The sequence below is a fragment of the Stigmatopora nigra genome, chromosome 2, assembly GCF_051989575.1.
Source record: "Stigmatopora nigra isolate UIUO_SnigA chromosome 2, RoL_Snig_1.1, whole genome shotgun sequence".
Lineage (NCBI taxonomy): Eukaryota > Metazoa > Chordata > Actinopteri > Syngnathiformes > Syngnathidae > Stigmatopora > Stigmatopora nigra.
Window position 1 is genome coordinate 14,716,074 of NC_135509.1, and position 19,494 is coordinate 14,735,567.

Here is a 19,494-nt window from a genome sequence, read left to right on the forward strand (position 1 = left end):
AACGTTTGGCCAGTAATGTAATTTTAAAAATTTATTCAACGCTGTAGTTTGATAGCATTGTATGATATTTATACAGTATCCGTCGTTCATCATGTATCCCTTCGATAGCTCAGTTGGTAGAGCGGAGGACTGTAGTGGTTCTGCATAGAAATCCTTAGGTCGCTGGTTCAAATCCGGCTCGAAGGAAACTTTTTCCTATAACATTTTTAGGTGACGTTCTTTATCACTGTTATTGTAACAAATAAACACAAGGTTTGTTTTTTATTTTTTTGTTTATTTATTTGCCTGTTATTTGTGCACTACGTGGTAAAAGTTTTAAATCTCATTATATAGGTATAATGACAATAAAACCATTCAATTTTCAATTCAATTACTTTCTTAATGAAGTAGTAGTAGCCAAGAGTCAGTCCTTTATTTAGTAGCTACAAAACTATTAATTATATTTATGTGTATCCATTTTAATGACCCACAAACTGGCATGAAATGCTTTCACTTTTTTTAATTACTAAATTGCATATTGTCACAACAACAAACAAAATCTAACATACACACCAGAAGCTGGGAAGCCAAGACGTTACGTAATGAAGAAAATTGACAGTTGTGAATAAATTGATACAATTTCATGGAACAAATATCTCCGTTTAGGTCATAAATTTTGGTGAGTGCTTATGACAGTTTTGAAGCCTGCGTAGAAGCAGGTGCTGACTGAAAGTTCAAAAGTAAGTGCTAAATATGTAAATTTCAACTAGATACTACACATGAAAAAATTAATGCTTAAAGGAATTAATAACATACAATAAAAGATATTATAGTTATCTTACTATCTATGTCATAATTCAACATATTGTGATTATTTCAGATGGACTGCATTGCAGTTAAGTACAATGGCTGAGGTAGTTTTGAGGCAGTACTAATGCGAATAAGATACCTTTTCCAAAATTCAATAATTATCAATCAAGCATATCTATACTATGCTGACACCTATTATCAGTATATATGTATGTATGTATACGTATACTAAACATAGGCATTCCTCATTTTGACTTTGTGGCTTCAGTCATGGCGACAGCGTTTTCTTGGTGAAGGAGGCGACTCCAGAGAGAAGGCAGTTGGGGAGACTGGACGAGACTCAGGGATGTACTCAGTCTGATATTTCTCAATGTAGGGTTTGGCCACGGTCCAGACCTAGGTTAAAAAATATGTTTAAAAACAAAAAAAGACTGAAAAATGAGTCTTTCTCACTTTTCTGATGTGTGGAGATAAATTAAACTTTGTACACTTGCCTTCTGGTCGAGCAGGAGACGATGCACCGCCTCGATGTCCGGAGACATGAATCTATCTTTAATCCACGGCCTGCAAAAGTGGGACAATAGATAACTATTAACCATCATGTACCTCTTTTCCACTGGAGCGTAACGATTTCTGTACCTTGGCCCTCATGTGTTTGACTTACTTGACTACACTGCGCACCAGGTCATAGACCTTCTCCAATGGTGTGGTGGTACGGAGCGGGCGGAGGAACTCAATTCCCTGGCAGGCCGCCAACAGCTCAATAGCTAGAACTGAGCAAAGATACAAACAATTTCAGATGACACAAATCAACCAAGAAGGTCAACTTTAATGCCACTTTTGGTTTTTAGCCTGTTAGTGCAGTGTCAACTCTGTAATTTCTGTTTCTTTCGGTCTTATTGTATTTTCCACACATTTTTTTAACTCGAAGAACATCAATTGCACTTTTTCCCCTGGTTTATGAATCTTCACCAATCAAATTACAAGTAAAACAGGCATTCCTTTGGCAAAGAATGCTCTCATGCATCCTGTAGAATATATGACAAAGTACAAGTTTCAGTAAATTGACAGTAAAGATTGCATAGGACAGAAAATTAATCTAGAAAATGGAAAAAAAGTTACTATAACAACCAATGCTGGTATGTTAACGCCTAGTACTGCCCAGTAGGTACTGCACAATTAAAAAGAGATGTTTCCTAACCTTGCTCCACATGCTCTACTACTCTCAAGGCCTTCCTTGCAGCCCAGCCCCCCATGGACACGTGGTCCTCTGTAGCAGCGCTGGTGGACAAGGAGTCGACAGAAGATGGATGGCACAAAACTTTATTCTCTGAAACTGTACACAGAAGATTAGTTAGGAGGGTATAGTTAACAGGGGGGATAACACGGGAGGCTCACCCAACGCAGCAGCAGTGCAGTGAGCGATCATGAAGCCCGAGTTGAGGCCCCCATCGTTGACCAAAAAAGCCGGAAGCTCACTAAGAGAAGGGTTGCACAACCTTTCGATCCTCCTCTCGCTGATCGAGGCCAGTTCGTGCACAGCAATGGCTAAAAAGTCTAATGCCTGAAAGGAAGGTAACAGTTGAGAGAAGGACAAAACAACAGTTTGAAGTTGTTAGTTAGTTGTGTTTGACCTACCTTTGCTGGGTACTCTCCGTGAAAATTCCCCCCTGAAATAGTCTCACCTCTTTCAGCAAACACCATCTTGTGTGACCCATAGGAAAAGATAACTATAGAGTGGATAATGATAATTACTTCAAATGCCTTAAATCAGGTATCATTCAAAGTCAGTCAGAAAAAAAAGGTTTGGGCTATGTTGCCGCCACAGGAATAGAACTTTGTCATAAACCAAGGACAATAATGTAAAAAAAAATACTGGTGCTTCACATACCTAGTTGATTTAATCTTTGACAAAGAGTACCGCCAATACAAGACTGACTGACTGACAAACGACTTGAACTGCTAAGAAAATACAATAATGGACATTTCTAGTACAATTGAGGATACAGGGTTGTCAGTGGCACTATTAATTTCTGTGTTGATGATGTTCAGGACAAATTGAATTGTGTCATTGGCAATGCCGTGGACCTTGAAGCAGAACGAGAACATGAATCAGGTTAATGAATACATGCCAACTCATTTAGATCAACTGGAGGCGAGTTAAAACAAAACAATAATCAACATGCAACTTGTTGAAGTCAACTGTAAATGTGTGATTTGCACATTACCTGAGGACAGCAACGCATGGTGTAGGCATCCTGGACTCTGTCGCAAAAACGGTGACTCTCTGAACACAACAACAAAAATACTTTCACTTCTTGCAGTTGGGAATGGATCTTAATCCCTTCAACAAAAAGGATGTGTCTAATCCACTTGCATTTGGCTCCAACTTTCACCCACCTGCAATCTGGGATGGATGGTGATCCGAATCCAGCAAAGACCGGAAACGTTGTGCCACCTCTATTTGTCCTGGGTGGGGCCTCAAAGCGTGGATGTCTGGATATTGCAAAGAAACGCAACCTTGAAATTGTCCTATTTTCTCCAGAGAGATGCTCTAAAATTGCTCATTTCTGTTTACCACTGTCAAAGGCCTTAGTGGTTCCTTTCAGAACCTCCAGAGTGAGCGCGGCAATGATATCCGCCTGGCGGGCAATGGCCTGAGCTCGTTCCACAGCCTCCGCCCCAAGCGAGGTGATCATCTGGGTGCCGTTGATCAGAGCCAATCCCTGTCAGAACGAGACAAAACATCAGGCAATTTGCAATCATGTGACAGAATATTGTAAGTAAGTCATTCAATGGAGCCTATTTTAAAATCAAAGGTATTGTCATTTACAATATTGGCTTCATCAGATTAACACACTACTATTGACACTAAGTATGACACCAACTAGGCCTTAACTGGTCGTGGTTCAGGTTATTTATTCCTCAGGGGTGACTAGATGGTAATGTGAACTCTCCATTTGCCCACACTTTTATGTTTGTAAATAGTTTCTAGCAATGGTTTACTATCAGATTCGAATCAAACAGGAGATCCAAACAAGGTGATAAGAATGCTCCAGTAAGTTAAGGCAAACGCCACTCAATCCTTTTTGCTATTGTTCAAAACTTTTGGAATGGTGGATGACATCTTTGATTCATTCAACTTTGTATTAGGTGAAAAGTCCAAGAAACCAGATTGCCCAATCTTTGCTACACAACAACTAGACCTTGTCTTGAAGTCAGGAAGATTCTGCAGCCATGACAATAAATGTTTGTCTGTGCGGTAGCTCCATATTACCCACTAGAGTTGTTTATCACATGTTGTTCCTTCTTTATGGACTTCACACAGTTTAGTAGTTGAATCCCATAGCTGGTATGTGTGATGCAATGTAGTACAGGATACCCTTCTTGTTTGAGCAAATATGACAGCAAATTGTTGTTGTTTTTTGTCAACATTACCTCTTTGGGCTTCAGCGAAATTGGCTTCAGCCCGTGGGCCTCCAGGACCTAATCACAGATGAAAGGAAGGGGGGCGTTATGGTCAAGGGTCGTCAAACACAAATATGTTTTCCTGTTGGACCTTGCATCCTTCTGCGAGCAAGCCAGTCGGCCAGTCGGCAGCCGTGAGCGCTTATCTTACGTATTTGGCGTCGGCCCATCCACTCTTAGGTGACCACATTTTACCCTCGCCCATCAGCCCGAGGGCCAAATGTGAGAGTGGGGCCAGGTCTCCGCTAGCACCAACCGTGCCCTTCTCGGGGACGAACGAAAGACAGGAAGCTGCAACGTGACAATAACTAGTCAGACAAAATCAAATAGTGCTACACTGACTTATGAGTCTCCAAACCAGGAATTTTTCTAGAAACAAAATGAGATGTGGCCTTGACAATGAGCAATCCAACTTCATTTATCAAATAATACCCTGTTTTTAATTTTGATTCATCATCAATTAATTCAGAAAATAATGTATCAACTACCTCTCCAGCCAAACAGCAAAGCTTGTGTCCACTTTTCCCCCCAATGTAGACACCAAAACATTTTAAGGGATTTTTACATAAGGATTACCAATAAATTACTTGTAGCTTTTATTGAATATGATGGCCTCACACACACACACACACACACACAAAATCAGTTGTGTTATGAAATTGTTGCCTCTTACCGTTGAAGGCCTGGATCATGGCATGAAGGGTCTCCAAAGAAATGCCACTGTGCCCTTTGGCCAGAACGTTAATCCTAAGAGCCAGTAGCATGCGGGTCCTCTCTGGACTCAGTGGGTTTCCCACACCTGGACAAAACACAGACATTTTAATTCTACGCTAAATAGAAACTACCCTAACGGACATACAAACAACAGTCGCACTAATTTTAGATGAGAGGCAAATCTATGAAGTTAGCCTCTTTCTTCATTTTAATATATCACTTGTACTTGTATGTCTCTTTGTCCGTTTGTGTTTCAGATAACTAAAGAACGAATAAAGTAATTAATTGCTCTGTTTGGCCAGTTTCCATGTTCAAAAGTAGTGGGAAATGCAGCAACATCCTTGAACTTGTTCTCTATAATTTAGATTTATGTCATATTAATGCCATATCTTGCTGTAAAGCTCCACAAATACGATAAAATCCCTATCCATACTATATGTATAGTATATATCATCTAACTTGTCATCAAAATGAAAAAAAGACAACAATTTTCGAAACATATCAAGACATTCTACAAATAAATAATGACAAAAATATTATTTAAAAATTTATAAATGTAATCAACCATGTGTGTAGTTGTGTTTTTACCTGCTGAATGTGAGCGGATCAAGTTTTCCTGCAGTTCTCTATGCAACACGAAAACAGCTTTGAACAGTCGGTTTTCATCATCAAACATTAACATTTTCAAGAGAAATGTGTATTTACTTGAGTTTGCTGACTGGAATGACAGTTCGGGCGAATTTGCCGAAACCAGTCGTGATCCCGTAAACGACTGTAATAGACAACCAACGCAATTGATTTGTGTGTGTTGGACACAATATCATTCATCCTTTGTTTTTCCGGAATTGACGTGACCTACAGTACCTTTATTTTCCTTGACGATGGTGTCCAAAAGCTCTCTGGATTGCACAACCTTTCTCTCGGCCTCTGGGGTCAGCTGGAATGTCAGGCGGAACGCAGAACAAACGCAAGTCAATGATCAGTACTGACAAGCAAGCGTGTTTGATTGTTACTGACTGTTATCTTGTAAAGGCCTCTGCCTAGGTTGACCAGGTCTGTTGATGTCAGGCTGTTGCCGTCCAAACAAATAACCTGAATGGGAAAGAATAGCATTGGATAGGCAACAGATAAATGGATAAGCTGAATATTGCAAATGCAAAAGACTTACATCTCCAGCTTCCCTGTATGCTGCTGTTCTGTTTTGTTGGCATTATACATGTAAGGATAAACATTGAGAGTTTTCACATGTCATTAACTTCATGATAATACTATATACTTGATACTTTTATTGAAATGGATACATATTGGAAACTCCAGGCTCACATGGGATGAAGTCAGGACACTTTGTGTCTCCTTCGATAGCTGCGAGTAGAAAAAGATTTTTGCTCAGGCGGGTTACAAAATGCATCCAATATTAATGAAAGAAAATATCATCATGATATAGAGTTCATGGGGAAAATTTGTTGTTGTTGTTTTAAATGTAGAATTTGAATAAGGAAAGGTGTATAGATTTTTAATGGGTTTTTTATCCATATCTTCCATACGCAAACAATATACATGATTCAAAACAGACAAATACATGTTTGACTTCAATTAAAACTGGTATGTAAACTGCTGTGTCTGTTGAAAAAGACAACATGTAATGGTAAAGATTCAGTAATATAAAATATTACCAAATCCTCAACTAGCAATCTTAATTGTATCAAGCGTTGACATTTTTTAGGGCAAAGGGTTCATTTAATTAAAAAAAATCTATTTCAATGAGTGGCCAATACAGGATGACCTCAGTTCCAACAACACACACTGATGTCATCAGTCAATTAACTATTTTTCCTTCATCATAATTTCTAATGTTTAACTATACTACTGCACCTTCTCATAAATCAAAGCTGTGTATTATACAGGAGTACATTACATTTCTAAATAAAATAATGATAATAAAATGGCATTTCGTGGTATACTTAAGTATATACTGTATACAAAAATGATATTCAATGTAATATTTGCGCCCTGGAAGTGTTTTACATACTAGTATTTTCAAGGTTTGTTGCTATTGTATTTTAATATTGGTCAGGAGTGTGGTGAAAAAAAGTTTTGACAGGCAATGATTTGATAACATTTTAATTTTAACACAGAATTTGGCGATTTAGAGTTGCAAAGAGTGTACATGGAAGTATTTTAAGAAAGTATTTTATAAGACTACTATTTTTGCTTTTTACCCCTGCTCACCTTTATGATCCGACTTACGTACACACAGCCCGTTAGGAAAAGTAACCCCGTCGTAAATCGATTAGCTCCTGCAAAGACTGATTGGAATTCATTCTCTTTTCTTACCTAGTTCGACAAAGTCGTTATCCTCCAGGACATCATCAATGGTGTCGTCTGCGTCCAGCAAACCGAGCCCTTGACACCTGCGCACCACAAAACGGGTCTCCTTAAGGGTCTGGATGCCCCCATTGTCCGGCTTATTCTTCATGTAGCGTTTGAGCGCTTCTTGGCCGAGCCAGCGGATGGTGGACGAGCTGTCCCGGCACGAAACGCATAGCCATTCATCTCGGATGTGGACGGTAAACCGAGGCATGGCGGTACTGACTTTGGGGAGGATTGCGCTCCTCCAAAAAGGTGATGTCCAGAGAGCGGATGGGGACCAATCAGACGCGGTTTACACGGGCCACGCCTCAGAGGTACCGCGAATTGACCCTAACGAGAGGTTACTCGGTCACCGTACGGATGTTGGGACATAGTGACCGCAATCCACTTTAGTTTGGTGATATAACAAACACATACATAAAGCAAAGAGGGTACAATATTTTGCTTTCAGAGGGGAAAAAATCGTAATAAGTCATAGCCGTGTAATCCAATTTGACTGGGGTCTGACAGGGAATGAGTTTGGACGTATATCCCCGTCAATTATTGTATTGTAATAAAGTAGAGGTATAAGGATGCAATATATTTATATTTACACAACTGCAACATATTTAGTGGAACAGGCAAAGGAGATCACAAGTGAGATAGCTCAATTCATCACGTTGGATTATGTTGGATATGCATGCATTTATTAAGTAAAAAAATGATATTCTACAGGTTCCTACTTTGATTTCAACATGTTAAAAGGTTTTGACCACTGCACTACAAAATTGTACTTGGGCGTTCTCTAGTGGTTAAAGACGTCATAAGCAAGTGCTGAGTTTGTTTTTGGGTAACTTCTGACTACGTATTCATAATATTGTAAAGTTGCACATGACTTAGATCAGATAAAGTTAAAATGTCCAAGTAAAAATGTATAGTAATTGACAATGAAAGACGTCCAAAACATTTGCTCTGAATTGCTGGGAATCCCTGCGAATGAGTTACAAAGAACAGTTCAACTACATAAAATGGTGCGATTGCCGAGGCTCTCCTGAATGCATCACGACGGCCTTTGGACCATTCTTCGTTGCAGTGGACTCAAGTATTACGTCAAATATATAAATCATAACTCAAATACTAGTTTGTATGTTTTTAGAAAGATATTGTATATCTTAGATATCTTAAATCACCAATCATCGTGGCGTAGGGAAACTTTTAATAGGGGAGATTCAGATTGACGAAAATGTCCTGAAGGCGCCATGACGGCCACCGTCCCGATGATGTCACTTCAGGGGCTGTCGGATTTTTTTCACTCACTCACTCCCTTTCTGTCTCGCTGGCCATGTGTGCCGACTGGCGTCCGTCATCAGCGGGCAGGCACAGGCGAAGAGGAGGGGAGGAAAAGTGTGTTTACACAGACGGCAGAGCGCCTGGGGAATCGTCGGCGAGAGGAAGTGAGCCGCCGGCTCTGCGTCTGCTTGCTCCGACTTCCTGCTCGCGGAAAGAAAAAGTCCAGGATCCGATTTCAGACCGAGCACAAGCCGTGGAGCTTGCAAGCATGGAAAAACAAGCCATCTCTCCGGCGGCGACGGCACGCTAAAAGTTCCTCGGCAGCGAAGAAAGGCCACGGAAGTGATCGCAGGTAAACTCTACTTTTTCTACAACTTTGTTGCATTTTCGCCATTGTCTTTTGGTCCAAAACATTTTCAAGTTAACGTTTTGTCGATCCGAATGGGAACTTGGCTATTATCTTCCGGTGTACTTCCGAGGGGGAAAAAATGAAGACTGGGAAAAAACTTCTTGTGTTTTACAGACTAATCGTCTTAATCGTGATTATCGTTGGCCTCGTGTAGATCAAACTACTGAATTTAGATTTTCTTTAGTATGAAACATCCTTAAATTTACCCCTTCACGTTTCAATTAGTTTCTAAAAAAGTTAAACTTATCTTTTTTTTCTTCCAAAAACGCGTCATCTTTCAACTTTTTCCACTTTTTATAAAAAAAAACGTAATTATCCTCGAAGACCAGCAAATATCTCCACTTCCTCAAATCAAATTTTGATCCACTCAAGTGCAGGAAGTCACTAAACGCCTCTTTTTTTTCAAAACTAAGATTTATATAAAGTTCTGCTAAAATCCAAATATAGGTCAATTTAAGATCAAAACAAAAAGTGCATTGACTCTTGTGTGCAACTGAACCCAAACACTATGATCGATATTAGAACTTCACCATAAACTGTAAAAAGCCGATTACTAAAGAGCAAAAAGGTCCAACTTGATGTAATCTAATAGAAATGACAAAAATCCCGGAAAAATCCCAGAAAAATCCCCGCCCTAGAAAAGTTTCATTACACCTGCATTAACGCAACGACAGTGGTTTAAGATAGGAGCCTTGAGGCTTTCAAAATAAGTCCAACAGCAACAACGGAGGGAGATGAATGGCTGAGGAAATCACAGCATGGACTTTTTTTCCATGGCTGTACGAACAGGAAGCGGGCGAGATGTGGTCACAACCGACCAAGTAATGTCTGCAGCACGCCGTCTACTAATCTCATTAAGAGTTTCCGTTGGGCCAACACACTGGCCGGCTTTGTGAGCCCGGCGGGGACACGGCAGCTCCGAGCATCCTGAAGGCCCTGAGCAAGAATGCTCGAGGAGAGTGGCCGTGACTCAGGCAGCCAGTCACATAGTAATCAGGTAATAGCAAAAGTTGAACCATGTTGGCAAACTCTAAAACAGTGGTTTTTAACCTTTTGGGAGCTACCGAACACCATCAGTTTCATATGCCCACTCACCTAACCCTACCTTTAGTTCAGGGGTTGAGAACCTTTTTGACGAAGAGAGCCATAAACAATTCATATTTTCAAACATTATTGCTTGAGAGCCATACTCAGAATTTAAAAGTAAAAATACATGAAAATGTGACCATTTATTTTTTTATTTCACCACTTTGAAAGTAAAAAAAGTCTGAATTCTTTTGAGAACATTATTTCACTGTTGCTAATCACTGCGTATCAATGGGAGAGAATTTAGAAGAGAGAACACATTGAACAACACTTAATAGTATTTATATAAATATTCCCTAATTAATCTGTGTAGAGCAAACGTGTTTGGGTCCTTCTCTGCCACTCCTCTTAAATACAGTACAATTAATCACTTCCAGTAGAGTGCTGCAGGCATATTGTGGCACCAAGTGGTACTACAGTAACGCTTTCTAAATTTGTGAAAGCTCATATTATACAAAACAAAACAAAAATGACCACATCCTAGCAGGTGAACACATGTATTTGGCTCTGTTTTTTCCCCTCCCATTCTTACATCCTGTGCTGTGGTCCCTGCATGCCATAAGCATTGATGGATGAAGGGTGATGATGAGGATCTTGCCACCAGTGGGAAATGTATGGTGGCGGCGTTAAGGAAGCGCTCTCCTGCTGTGGGATCTCTTCCGCTGGGCTATTTGTCCTTGGTAGCAGAATGGCAGGAAGTCCTGACTTTGACAGCTTTGTAGTTTCACATGGCACATCCCAAAGTCAGCGGATGGCGTGCGTCGGAAACGGGTTCCGAACACCGCTGCCTCCCTCTACCCCGGACATCACCTCCCTCCTTGTTACATGTTACTAAGCAGCACTCACCTGTCACCAATAAACAGGCGTGACAGGAAAGCTAAGGGACAACAAAGCCACTGGTCATTGTGTTCCGAGCGGGAAATTGTTCCTGGAAAATTCCAGTAGTTATCCAGTTGATTTTGTTATACAGGAAGTCCGCCAATTAAAACAAGAGTTTCAAAATGCAGCCTTTTGCGGCGTTTTCGTACAAAGAAAGTAATTTTGGAGCTTCGTGTGGACAAAAGTAGTGCTGAGCTGCCGCACTGTGAAATATTTGTGCAAAATTCAATTAATAACAATTATAAAGAACTCAAAAATATTGTTCACTGCATTACTTTTGGTATATTATTAATACCTGATATAATAGCAGACTATTCTGACACAACAATGAACTGATTTGAGGACCTTCATTTTGTTTCAAAGCAGTAACTTTTTTAAGTATCTGTATAATACTTGTATATATTCTACAATATAATACGTAATACTTTCTTGCATGTTGAGCCTCTTAAGCTTCAATGCACAATTTGTCATATAATTTGCAGAAGATAAAGATGTGCCAGTGACTAAGTAGTGTTGCACACTGTCTCCATGTGTTACCTCTGTTTGTTTACAAATAACCTAAAAATAGATTCATATAATGATTCTAAAATTGATTCAAGTTTCATTGGCTGATGCCATTCTTTTTTGTTATTGTGCATCAGCATGAAGCTAGACAAACACCTTTCATAAAACAAACTTTAAATTGTTTTGCTTAAAAAAAACATGAGGAAGTTACTTCGTTTGAGGTCACTTTGACAAGAAGTCATCTGGGAGTGTCAATAATCAGTTGAAAGCTTTTTGTCTGTATTTATTCACAGCTTAATGTGACTTATTACCACCATTTGTGACTCAAATCTTCGTTTGTATAATTAAGATAACATTCAAACCTGAATGTGATCATGTTTTTCTACATAATTAGGGTTTGACTGCTCAAATCAATCAGAAATTGAATTTAAATTTCCCCTGAAAATGAATTGGAATTATGGACCCCCAAAGAAGTGCTCAAATCAAACTGAATGTCTTTTTAATGATTGTTGCAAGCCCACTTCTGTCTCCGCAAGCACTAAATTTAGTTTGGGAATACTATGATGAGCACACGCGAGTGCAGGCAGTAGAAGGAGAAGAGGGAAAAACTCACGCACGAGAAGGGACGACAGCTCAAGCCAGAAGTATGCTTGCGGTTCAACCTGGCTCGCTTTCGCTCCACAGGAAGTGTGACGGGCTCGGCAGTGGGTTATTCCTTTCGTAGTGGAATGTGTACTCGGAACAAACTCGATCGGATCGCGTCTTTCGATGAATAAGAGGCCTTCCTCAAAGGTGAAATGGTAACCATGTCCAAAAAAATTATATAAAATGATGTCATGTTACTTGCAGAAGACACATCTTGTACTCAAATTAAGTTTTTTTATTGCAATGTCATATTTTATTCAACCCAAAACAGTGCATGTGGGAATGCCCACTTTTTTTCAGCAATTCTGGTTGTGACATCACACCAAACATTGATCATTTCGAGCTTTTTAGTGCTGAGCTATCTTGACAGAATGGAAAGACGGAAACCGGAGAATACTAGCGTGCCTTTGAAAAGCATGTTAAAAAAATCTGTAGCTCATTTTGGGTGTGCCATCACTGTTATGAGATTTTTTTGTGGGCGGGGCTAAGGCATATGAGAAAGGAATACAAATTGGGATCTAATTTCATTACTAAGCTTTTTCTGTCTTGTTTTGAGTGGGTTTTATTCAAATTACGGTCTCTTATCATTTCACTTGTCACTTGTTATAGAATTTCATTGTGGATAAATTGCTGCTCGTTGCAAATACTCTTAAGGCAAACTTTTTCTCGCATATTTTTGATAGAGTTGGAGATCAACGAGGCTCAGTTTGCTACTTAGAAAAGTCGCTAAATCTAGCAGCAAAAGTGTTGAATTGGCTTTAGTCTAATGGGGGTATTTGTTTTTGTGATGCAGCTATGGACAGCGCTATCACTCTGTGGCAGTTCCTGCTGCAACTGCTGCTGGACCAGAGCCACAAGCACTTGATCTGCTGGACGTCCACCGACGGAGAGTTCAAGTTGCTCAAATCGGAGGAGGTGGCCAAGCTGTGGGGGCTACGTAAGAACAAGACCAACATGAATTACGACAAACTCAGCCGGGCCCTGCGATACTACTACGATAAGGTAAACGCCACGTCCTCTAGTCCTTTGCTATCTTCTTCTTTTGACGCTGGGTGATGTTTATGTTGAGTTTCTCATAGATGTGTTTGGAAATTCAAATTGAAAGTACGCCATTCTGACTCTCCCCGGCAGAACATCATCAAGAAGGTGATCGGACAAAAGTTTGTCTACAAGTTTGTCTCCTTCCCCGAGATCCTCAAGATGGATCCGCAAATGGTGGAGATGGGCTTGGCATCCGGGAGGTTCCCCCCACAGGAGGGCGAGGTCTCCGAGCTGGATGTGGATGAGGAGGAGATGGAGGAAGGGGACGAAGAGGCCGAGGAGGCCCAGCGGAGGACGCGAGCGGCCGTGCTGGGGGCGCAGCAGAGCCGCAACGACTACCTCCGCTCGGGCCTGTACTCGTCTTTTAGCATCGCTTCGCTCCAGAACCAGCCCGAGCTGCTGCGGGTGCTGCGGGAGGAGCCGCGTTCCGTCATTCGCTTTGGCGCCAACGACGTCAAAGTCGAGGCCTACGCCTCACACGGGACGCCCAAACGGCCTCCCCGCTACCCCATCCAGCAGGCGGGCCGGAATGGTTTCCACGACAACGGAGATGAGGACAAGGACCAGGAGGGGGACTTCTTGGAACAGAGCGCCCAGCCCCTCAACTTGTCGTCCGGGCACAGGCAGCGAGCCTTGCACTCCCGTCCTGAGAACAGGATGGTCGGCGGCGGCGGAGGCGGCGGCAGAAGCTCCTCCTCTTCCTCCTCAAGTAGTAGTTGTAGTCGAGGAGACGGCATCCCAGCCAAAAGCAAAAAGCCCAAAGCTCTGGACATTTCTGCCCCCTCCCTCCTGCTGGCGGGGAGCGACATCGGCTCCATCGCACTCAACAGTCCGGCGCTGCCGTCCGGATCGCTGACTCCCGCTTTCTTCACAGCGCAGGTGGGGAAACGCAACAAAATGTTTAGAGTTGAGCATTACCGCAATTCGGTTGTTGATTGCGGCTTTTCAATTCATGCTGCCACTTTGGCTCTCTTTTTACAAATGAAGTTGCTATTCTGTAAAAATCCACAAAACAAGGATTTTGCCATCTTTAAAAATTGGCATCCTTACCAACATCTGAATATAGAATCCATCATATAGTCTACTATATACAAATACTTCCATTGTACTTTAGGATTGGGGAATAAATAGTGCCAGTGGTATATGATTGGTTTATGATACAGTAGTTCACCGATTTAAAATAATAATAATAATAATAATAATAATAATAATAATAATAATAATAAAAAACTAAGCGTTTGGATTAGATTTTTATACAGTGGACTATATAAGCTTTATAAGCCGTACCCTCGATTCATATCATATGTTAATATCGTAACCTAAGCATTTGTTGATTGAGTGATTTGCTTGGCTGGTTACTATCTTTTGCACTAAATTTACAGGTGTACAAATATGGGCATTAGATCCGTATTGGCAAAACATATTTTAAGAAAAATCGGAAGTCAAAAAATGACATCCCTGATCTGAATTGGTTTCCTCTTTACATATGAACTACAGGCCATTTATAATACAGCTGGGGGCCACTTTAGGAAAAATCAAAGGATGCAAGGGCCAATTTGAAATCCTTTCATTTTCATCATCAGAAAAAAAAGAAAGGAAAAAGTATTACCACATGGGCTACCATCGACAATCTATTTAGATTGTGAGAATCAAATTGCCGTCTGGTCCAGTGAAATTTTCTCACTCAATTTGATGTCCACAATTGTCAATGACAGTGAATGAGTCAGGAAAGTCATCAAGATATTGGTTTATTATTTTAATCGAACAGCAGCTAAGAAGTGCAACATAATGTATGCCATTGATTGGACATCCATGATCCATAAGAGTACTAGTCTCGTGACATCTTTGTGGACCCAGTGGGCTGTGGCTCCACAATTTCCACTTACTATTTAACAATCCGGCTGCCTAAATCACATGTCAACAGAGGATTTGCGAAATAAATATTTGTCGCTATCTGGGAACGCTTCGGCGGTGACGCGGCGGTGTTTGCCGGAGGTGGCGAGAAAGACAGAGAGACGTTAACATGCGCCAAAAAAATGTCTGCGGGCCGAGGAGGCAAGAGGCACTTAAGTGATGCCATATGCTCCAATAATTCCATTAATAATGGCAGCGGAGCTGCAACATTGGCTGGCTTCTCTGGGGTGACACGGGGGGTTTGGGGGTGAGGAGAAGACCCAGAAAGAGAAATTGATTTCATGTGTTTTCTCTCTGGATGCCCCTCTCCATCGACAACAAGACACCCCCCGCCCTAGCGTCACCCCTGTATTGCAGAGGAGAAACCGCAGACTTCCTTCCTGCTCCGCCAGTTTGTTTTTCCAAAAGCCGAAAAAGCTGCTCCATTTTGCATTTTCAGCATGTTTTGCATTAGCCCCGAAAGGCCTCGGAGCCATTTCTCTGACGCCTCCCTCTTTCTTCTCCTCCTCCTCCTCCCCTCTTTTTTCCAGACTCCCTCCGGTCTGCTGCTGGCTCACAGTCCGCTCTTGTCCGGCATTCACTTCTGGAGCAGCCTCAGTCCCGTGGCCCCTCTAAGCCCCGCCCGGCGGCAGGGCCACGGCTCCTTGTTCCAGGTGAGGCAAACTACTACTCACACCTTGTGCTTGAGTTGAAGTATACTCCTAGAGTAAAAAAATAAGTTTTAATCTTAGAAAGGCACCAAAATGTACCCTTTAATGTAACAAATAATTACAATAGGCTACCCTATGGATTTGATTAAAAAAAAGCTCAACAATGACGGCGCAGATTTTCCACAAGTACATGTGGAATTCAGAAAATGCTTCACATTGTACTGTTGTTTACAGTACCTAGTTAACAGATGATTATTTCTGAAAAAGTACACACAAAAATGAATGTGTACTGCACTTATCATACACAATAGAACTATCTACAATCCCAGCATACTCCATTATTAGACTTGGCCCAAGCATTCATCTCAAGTGTATTTTACTCCTAGTCTGCCAATACTGTATTAAAAAAAAGGCACAAACAATTTATGTATTACAATTTCTAAAAATCTCCAAGGGTGGATTGTAGTTAGGTGCATCTTGTTTTCTGCAGAAATCTCATTGGTCAAAGTGTATGCTTGATTGGTTGGAACAAAAAACCTGTACCCAAAGCTGCCCTCGAGGACCGGTTTGCCCACCCCTGCACTCAAAGCCTAACCGAAAACAAAGTCGTTGACATTGACCACTGGGTCTGTTTACTTTATGCTCATTCAATTTTAAAGTCACGAAACGCTATAATGCAAGACAATGCGGCCTATACGGTCATTTATTCCAAAACTAAGAGAAGATAAACAGATAAAATGCTAAAGAAAATTAATTTGGACATCTATGAATGAAATTCAAAAAAAAAAAAGGGTCTTGCATAATATATGAAAAACTCACTCACATTATGCCTGCTATTATTCGTTCAGGGCGCCGCCATCTTTCCTAGGGATGACAAACTAAAAGGGGGTGGGCCCAAACTCCAATTTATCAAGTTCAGTAAGGGGAAATTTGACAACAGACAAATTTGTTTTGGTTTGAAAAATATTGTAATATCACATGTCGCATTTTGTGGTATATTTAATATGGGGAGTAAAAAGACTGAGCTACATTTACAAGTGAACAGGAGAATATCAATTGGCTGACATGAAAGTATTACTGTCAGATCATGCAGGTCAAAGGCAAAGCAATCACAAAAGAATTTTCAAGATGTTTTTATGTTGCCGCAACAGACGAGCACACTTGTGCGACTAATCAGACCTAGCGAGCAGGTCCGGCGGGTGGGGGAATGGCGGGTGTCCGGTTTCAGCACTGTAGTGCGGGAGAGGAAATCCTGTGAATACTTCCTGTTTGAACCCGGGGGAGCGAACCAGCCTGAACAGGGTGAACTGGTTTTGAGAGCGGATCCTCGCTCGTCACATATACGCACGCAAACCAACTTGCACGACGCTCTCTGCACCAGATTCGTCCGTGGCGACCAATCATTTGGTCTCTGAAACCAATTCTAGTGCAAAATAAATATCATGTAATAGTACTGATGTTTTCCTTGAAGATCTGAGGCATTAAGTACCAAAAATCCAATAAAATGAAATCACTCATATATAGGTAATTCTGGTAATTACGGTTATTTACATCAAATGTATCATCATTAAAGATGGAATCGTTAAACTCGGTTATAACAAATTTTGCTATGACTGGCCAATCAGATGACAGAAAAAATGCTGTTGTCTTAAAGGGGAAGGCCAGCTTAAGGGAAATTTGAAAGGGGTTTTCCAGGTTCAAACAAGTTAAGGGTAATAAATTTATGTACTTGTCAATGGCAGTGAATACACCTATTAACTTAGATTCATATCAATAGAAGTGAAGTGTTTTCTGCAAACGCAGAAATGCAACATTTAAGACAAATTTGATACACTGGCTGTCAGAATGAAAATATATCGAATAGTTTTTCCCAAAAATAACAGAAAAGTTAATGAACAAACCAATTATCTCTAACTAATAATGCCTTTTCTGTATTTCTTTTATTATGAAACACAATTTTTCAGTCACATTATACAGTATTTTGGGTAGATTTAGTTAGGATGGCGATGCGAGTATCAGATGAATAGAATAGGCTGTTGGAAATAAGCAAATGTAATATTAAGAAGAATGTATTAGATTATAGAGAAGGCCTTTTGACAAAACAGTGGGGGGGGGGGTGTAGGGGCTTCGGGTGACAGAGACGAACAGGAAGAGGCACAATGAACAAATAACAGGAAGTTCTCTCCGTGACAATGCGGCGGTTCCTCACCGGAAAGCGAGCCTTTGACAGAGCTTCCGCCCCCGACCCCACCTTCTCCTCCCCCCTTCCTAACTGTGGGCCCACCTTTCTCTTCCTCCGCAGTTCCCCAGCCTAATCAACGGACACATGCCGATCCCACTGCCAAGCCTGGAAGGAACACCTTCCTCATCCTCCTCACCCTCCGCTACACACAAATCTTGATCCCGAGAGGGATGTTGCCCCCTTCTTCATCCTGGTTAACATTCTCGTGAGACAGTTTTGACCTCATTCATGTTTTTCTTTCTTTGTTTTTGCACTTGGCTCGCTTGAGGTTGCAGTCAGTGGTGAAAGCACTCGGTTTAAAAAAAAAAAATTAAAAAGCCATATCGCTAGATGCTAGCGAGATGCTGATTTATAACCTCTTTTTTTCCTCTATGTAACATATGCACTATGCTTCTCAGATACCGGCTGTGCCTTAAATTTTATGTCATTGCCTTTCCTCTCTACCATCCCAACTTCTTGAAAACAAGATTTTCAAAATAATGAAGTCCCCTTTTTTTAGTACTTCCTCTTTTTTTATACTGGGCGTGGTATACAGTGTGTATTCTGTATAATTTTGTATTGTGAAGAATGTCATCCATTTTCAATAAACAAAGCATTGAATGCTTGAACATTGTGACTTCCTGCACCCTGCAGAGTGGAAGGAAAACAAATGTTCTGATTTAACTTACATACATACACAGCTTTACCTGTTAAATACTTTTTAAAAAATAACTCAAATGATCACAAAGGAAAAACTGTAGTCACTTGGTGGTGCAGAGGTTTGTTCACTGGACTTTGAACGGGGAGACCTGCGTTCGAATCCCGGCTGCGACATATTTTCACTTAATTGTTTGTGTGAACTTCTTGTCAAGACATTCAAATGATTACAAGGAAAAGTGTAGTCACTTGTTTGGCGCAGAGGGTAGTTCCCTGGACTCTCGTTGGGGAGACCTTGGTTCAAATCCCGGCTGCGACATATTTTCACTTTGTTGTTTGTGTGAACTTCTTGTCAAGACACTCAAATGATTACAAAGAAAAGTGTCGTCACTTGGTTGGCGCAGAGGTTAGTTCACAGGATTCCCGTCTGGGAGACCTGGGTTCGAATCCCGGTTGAGACACTTTTTCACTTAGTTATTTCTGTGGACTTCTTGGAAAGACACTCAAATGATTACATAGAAAAGTGTAGTCACTTGGTTGGCGCAGAGGTTAGTTCACAGGACTCCCGCCTGGGAGACCTGGGTTCGAATCCCAGTCGAGACACTTTTTCACTTAGTTATTTCTGTGGACTTCTTGGAAAGACACTCAAATGATTACATAGAAAAGTGTAGTCACTTGGTTGGCGCAGAGGTTAGTTCACAGGACTCCCGCCTGGGAGACCTGGGTTCGAATCCCGGTCGAGACACTTTTTCACTTAGTTATTTCTGTGGACTTCTTGGAAAGACACTCAAATGATTACATAGAAAAGTGTAGTCACTTGGTTGGCGCAGAGGTTAGTTCACAGGACTCCCGTCCGGGAGACCTGGGTTCGCTTCCCG

The 19,494-nt window shown here is 41.1% G+C and overlaps 2 protein-coding genes and 1 non-coding gene across 3 annotated transcripts; 2 read left to right on the forward strand and 1 right to left on the reverse strand.

Moving 5' to 3' along the window:
* The first annotated feature begins 98 nt into the window (after nt 1–98).
* trnay-gua (transfer RNA tyrosine (anticodon GUA)) lies at nt 99–186 on the forward strand. The gene is given in 2 exon segments: nt 99–135; nt 151–186. It is a non-coding gene; the product is annotated as a tRNA-Tyr (tRNA).
* A 291-nt stretch (nt 187–477) lies between these two features.
* LOC144193362 (histidine ammonia-lyase-like) lies at nt 478–7,591 on the reverse strand. The gene is made up of 20 exons (XM_077712200.1): nt 7,306–7,591; nt 6,273–6,333; nt 6,140–6,167; nt 5,989–6,063; nt 5,836–5,908; nt 5,677–5,743; nt 5,560–5,597; nt 4,931–5,056; nt 4,409–4,548; nt 4,228–4,275; nt 3,368–3,515; nt 3,190–3,285; nt 3,018–3,076; nt 2,797–2,877; nt 2,428–2,493; nt 2,188–2,353; nt 1,991–2,125; nt 1,454–1,562; nt 1,284–1,353; nt 478–1,185 (listed from the first exon to the last, which is right to left on the reverse strand). The coding sequence occupies exons 1-20, from the start codon at nt 7,550–7,552 to the stop codon at nt 1,054–1,056; spliced, it is 1,965 nt and encodes a 654-aa protein (XP_077568326.1). The 5' UTR covers nt 7,553–7,591; the 3' UTR covers nt 478–1,053.
* Nucleotides 7,592–8,628: 1,037 nt separating this feature from the next.
* Nucleotides 8,629–18,588, forward strand: LOC144181325 (ETS domain-containing protein Elk-3-like). Its single transcript, XM_077709721.1, has 5 exons — nt 8,629–8,962; nt 12,927–13,135; nt 13,265–14,053; nt 15,619–15,741; nt 18,041–18,588. Exons 2-5 carry the CDS (start codon nt 12,929–12,931, stop codon nt 18,137–18,139), a joined length of 1,218 nt encoding a protein of 405 aa, XP_077565847.1. The 5' UTR covers nt 8,629–8,962; nt 12,927–12,928; the 3' UTR covers nt 18,140–18,588.
* The last annotated feature ends 906 nt before the right edge of the window (nt 18,589–19,494 follow it).